A 4316-nucleotide genomic window follows, 5' to 3' on the forward strand; every position below is an offset into this window, starting at 1 on the left:
AGCTCAATCTAGTGTTCTGATGTCTCAACTGCTGGGGCAGAAATCGTCTTTAAAAGTGGACGATGTAAAAATGAGAAACTGCGCTAAACCACTGCAACGTTCTAAAATTAATTCTGATTCAACTGGTAGATGGACTGCATCGAAAGTCATCCCACATGTAAAATGAAGCTTTAGCTATCGCCCGTTGGAAGCACCATTGGGGCTTCTAAGACCATTGCTCAGAAATCGCCTTTCAAAAAGGACGAAGTAAAAATAAAAAATCGCGCAAAAACTCTCCAAACTTCTAGAATTGATTATGTCAACACCAATGTCTTAAATGGAACGCAATCTATACCACCGATTAACTGAGGCTCCTTTAATCCCACGGTAAAACCTGCATTCCGATGTTTGGACTAATTGCTCAGAAATCGTCGTCACAAGGGTACGACAAAAATTTTAAAACCGCTCAAAAACTCTCCAAAGTTTAAAAATCTACTCTGAAGGCACTAGCAACTTGTATGAACCCAAATGTACACCACATATTTGCTGAAGCTTCTGTTACTGGAGGCTAAAGCCCCCATTGCGATGTCAAAACATGTTGCGCAGGAATCGTCTTAAGAAGTGGACGATGTAAAAATGAAAAACTGCGCCAAACCACTCCAAAGTTTAAAAAAATATTCTGACTGCATCAGTGTCTTGAATGGATGGAAGTTTTCAGCACATAAGAACAGAAGCTTTTGTTGTCCAACATCAAAAACCTCATGCCGATCTCTTGCTCAGAAATAGTTTTTAGGAGTGTGTGATGTATGAAGTTTGCAAATTAATTCCCACTCGACTAATCGTTTCTAAAATTTTACCTCTTGCGTCCTATATTTCGAAAATCGTCTACTCTTTAAGTGGGCCAATTAGGTGACCTTTTTATGTGCGACAGCACTTTTCATCTTTCTGAAAATCCTCCCTGGGAAAAACAGGTTTATCCAGGCATTTACTCATGTGCCCGTACAAGCAGCCCGCTTTTCCTTGTGCGTCGTAAAATAGGAGAAATAGGTGCTCATCCTAAAGTCAATACAATCGAATTTCGGCAGAGATAAGATGCAATAGCCGGAAAAGTTGCCAAATCCGATAAGATAAAGCCGAGCCTATGTAAAATGCAATTGAACCTGGCGGACGCAATAACAATAACAAACTCTCGGCCGAACCACCTGCATTTGGGCCTGACAGTGTGCGAAAATGTCAAAAAACTAACAAAAAAGTGCGCAAAATTCCAGTGATTTTCCAGTGAAGATGAGCTGCCCCAGTAAAATTTGCAACCCGCCCGCTGCAGGCGCCGACGATGGATGGGTGGAGGAAAAGGCGTCCCCCGAAATCAAAGAGGCGATGAAACCCTTTGCTCTGGATGAGGCGACTTTGAGGAAAACCATGGCCCTTTTCCTCGACAACATTGAGCGAGGTTTGAAAAAAGCCACTCATGATGAGGCCACGGTGAAATGCTTCCCCACCTACGTGCAGGACTTGCCCCAAGGGACGGAAAAGGGAAAATTCCTGGCCCTTGATCTGGGAGGCACCAACTTCCGCGTGCTGCTAGTCGAGCTGGACATCGGCAAATGCGACTTGCAGTCGGACATCTACGCCGTTCCCCACGATGTAATGCTTGGCACTGGTGAGCAGCTCTTCGACCACATCGCAGCCAGCTTAGCTGACTTCGTCACCAAGCATCAGCTGGAGGCTGAGGTGCTTCCTTTGGGCTTCACCTTCAGCTTTCCATTGGTGCAGAAGGGCCTGCGCTCGGGCCTTTTGGTCCGCTGGACCAAAGGCTTCAACATCCCGGAAGTGCTGGGGGGCGATGTGGTGCAATGGCTCCAAGAGGCCTTGGAGAGGCGCGGCGACATCAAGATTGATGTTTGCGCCATTCTGAACGACACCACGGGAACCTTGATGTCGTGCGCCTGGAAGAACCCGGAATGCCGCATCGGGCTGATCATCGGAACCGGCCATAACGGGTGCTACCTGGAGGCGCAAGCCAACGCCGAACTGTTCGACGAACCCGATATGGGTTCGGGCAAAGTCATCATCAACTTGGAGGCGGCTGCTTTTGGGGACGATGGCTGCTTGGAGTACATGTTGACTGATGTGGATAAGCTGGTGGATGGCGACAGCATCAATCCTGGAAAGCAGATCTACGAGAAACTGATATCTGGCATGTATTTGGGGGAAGTGGCGCGTTTGTACGTGCAAAGGTTCATAGAAGGCGACCTGATGTTCGGGGGCAATCACGCCGAGGTTTTCCAGACCAAGTAAGTATGAGGAAAGCTGCCTGAAAAGGGCTTGGCTCACTTAGCTGATGGGTCTAGGGAGGTGTTTGAGACCGCGATGATATCAGACGTAGAGTCCGATCCTGCAGGGTCGTTCCAGAAGACCCAGGAGGTTCTGCAGAAGCTAGGTACCCCGTATTTTTGCACGTAGCTGCTGCCGCCCCACACAAATAACTTGCAGGTATCCCGGATGCTTCAGAGCAGGACATGATCAACTTGAGGTTCATCTGCCAGTCGATCTCCAGGCGATCTGCCCATTTGACTGCAGCCACCGCTTGTGTGCTGACCAAGAAAGTCAATGAGCCGAAAATCGTCATTGGGATTGATGGATCTGTTTATAAGTTTCATCCGCACTTCAGGTGAGCTGGGCAAAAAAAGTGAGGCAAAGTGGCTCACATTAAACGAGTTCGTACTCCAGGAAGTTGATGAAGGCGAAAATGCAGGAACTCATGGAACCCGGCTTTGAGTTTGACCTGATGCTGTCTGAAGATGGAAGCGGCAGAGGGGCGGCCCTGGTGGCGGCGATGGCGGCAATGAGAATGAAGGACCAAGAGGCTTAGTAACAAGCTGTAACAAGCCGGAAGATTTTGCTTTGTTGGCGCCCTTAAACGTGAATAGAAACGTGTTCTCTTTGCTCCGAGGTCCCAATCAATAACTGGCACGCATAAATCCAAAATCATCTTCCCCGTTCATTTTTTTACATGTGCTCCATTGTCCGCTGCCGCTAGAAGGATGTATATTGATCGTTCGAGGGCCGAAGGTGCAAGTCGAAAACGCGGTCGGCTTAAAAAGGAAATCTCTTAAGCTTTTGTTCGAAAAAATGTGTCGGTCGGCGCTGGGAAATCCCTTAAATCTATTGATACACTGGCAGGTGATTAATTGGTTGTTTCAGGGCTCGGTGCAGGATTCTAGTTGTCCGCACTCTACTTCGTTATCGATGCAGAAAGAAAAACAAAGTTTTCGCGTGCTGTTCATTTGCAGCCGCTTGATGCGAATCGATCGATACCCAATCAATTCGGTATTGGTTCCTTAATTGACCTGGTTTCGGTATTAGATGCTAATTTATTCTCTATGGAGGTGTTAATTGCACCGCATAACTGCAAGGGGTGTTAAAGGCGACGTTTATCTAATTGGGCGCTATTTGCCAGAAGATTTGTTCTACTTAGTAGTATATAAATGGGTGAAATCATTTTTGAAAGCATGTGGTGACTGAATTCAATGAGAGCAGTAATTTTCGATTATGCAGAGAATAGTGCAGAAGCGCATCAATTCATGAAACACTCCGAACTAATAGTTAATTGTATATACTTTCCTGACTGTTTCAATTCCAAATCAAAATTAATTCCTGGGTTTCAGTCCTTTATTGTCTTTATTTTTCAATTAAAATACGTTTCGGTGTATTTTTTCACCATTATCCATTTAAAATGTATTATTAATAATAATATATTTTATGCCTTGTTAATAATAAGCTCTAGTTAGCAGTTGGTTGCTATCGATGAAGTCCAGATTTCATATGAAGTTCCAAGGCTCTGGAAATTATCCGCTAATTAATCCTGCCGGCTTTGCAGAAATGATTTTTGTGCAATGGGGAACTTTCAGGTTGCTGCCTGCTTAGGTTTTGAAATTGTGAATTTTGGGCAAAAGCGCTCATTTTAACGGCGAAATTGACCGAGTCCAAAAAAATCCGGAAATGCGTTAATTTCAAAAAACGTTTCTCGATGTTTAGGCTCATCCTTCATCGGTGGACTGGAGATTTTAAAGTTTGCACTGATGTCAGATTTAAAGTTATCGGTTTTTTTGAAGTAATGTATTTTTTAGGGAGAAAGTGGATCTGTGAAAAACGTCCATTTTCTAGACAAACATGTCCGACACCGTGAAACTCAGAACGTTGGGGCGATTTTTGAGAAACTTTCAGAAGTTTCAGACTCGACTGTCTTCTGTAGGGCGTGCGACTTTCAAGTTGTTACTTGCGTCAGATTTAAAGATATGAATTTTTCAACGAAAACACGCATTTGCTCAAAAGCG

At 45.0% G+C, this 4316-nt stretch overlaps 1 protein-coding gene across 1 annotated transcript; it reads left to right on the top strand.

Moving 5' to 3' along the window:
- Positions 1-1146: 1146 nt before the first annotated feature.
- On the top strand, positions 1147-2925 carry LOC109537604 (hexokinase type 2). Its single transcript, XM_019904411.2, has 4 exons — positions 1147-2273; positions 2331-2419; positions 2473-2650; positions 2710-2925. Exons 1-4 carry the CDS (start codon positions 1264-1266, stop codon positions 2849-2851), a joined length of 1419 nt encoding a protein of 472 aa, XP_019759970.1. The 5' UTR covers positions 1147-1263; the 3' UTR covers positions 2852-2925.
- The last annotated feature ends 1391 nt before the right edge of the window (positions 2926-4316 follow it).

Source organism: Dendroctonus ponderosae, unplaced genomic scaffold (genome assembly GCF_020466585.1).
Source record: "Dendroctonus ponderosae isolate FM_Combo_2020 unplaced genomic scaffold, Dpon_F_20191213v2 Dpon_F_20191213_652, whole genome shotgun sequence".
In the NCBI taxonomy this organism is placed as follows: domain Eukaryota; kingdom Metazoa; phylum Arthropoda; class Insecta; order Coleoptera; family Curculionidae; genus Dendroctonus; species Dendroctonus ponderosae.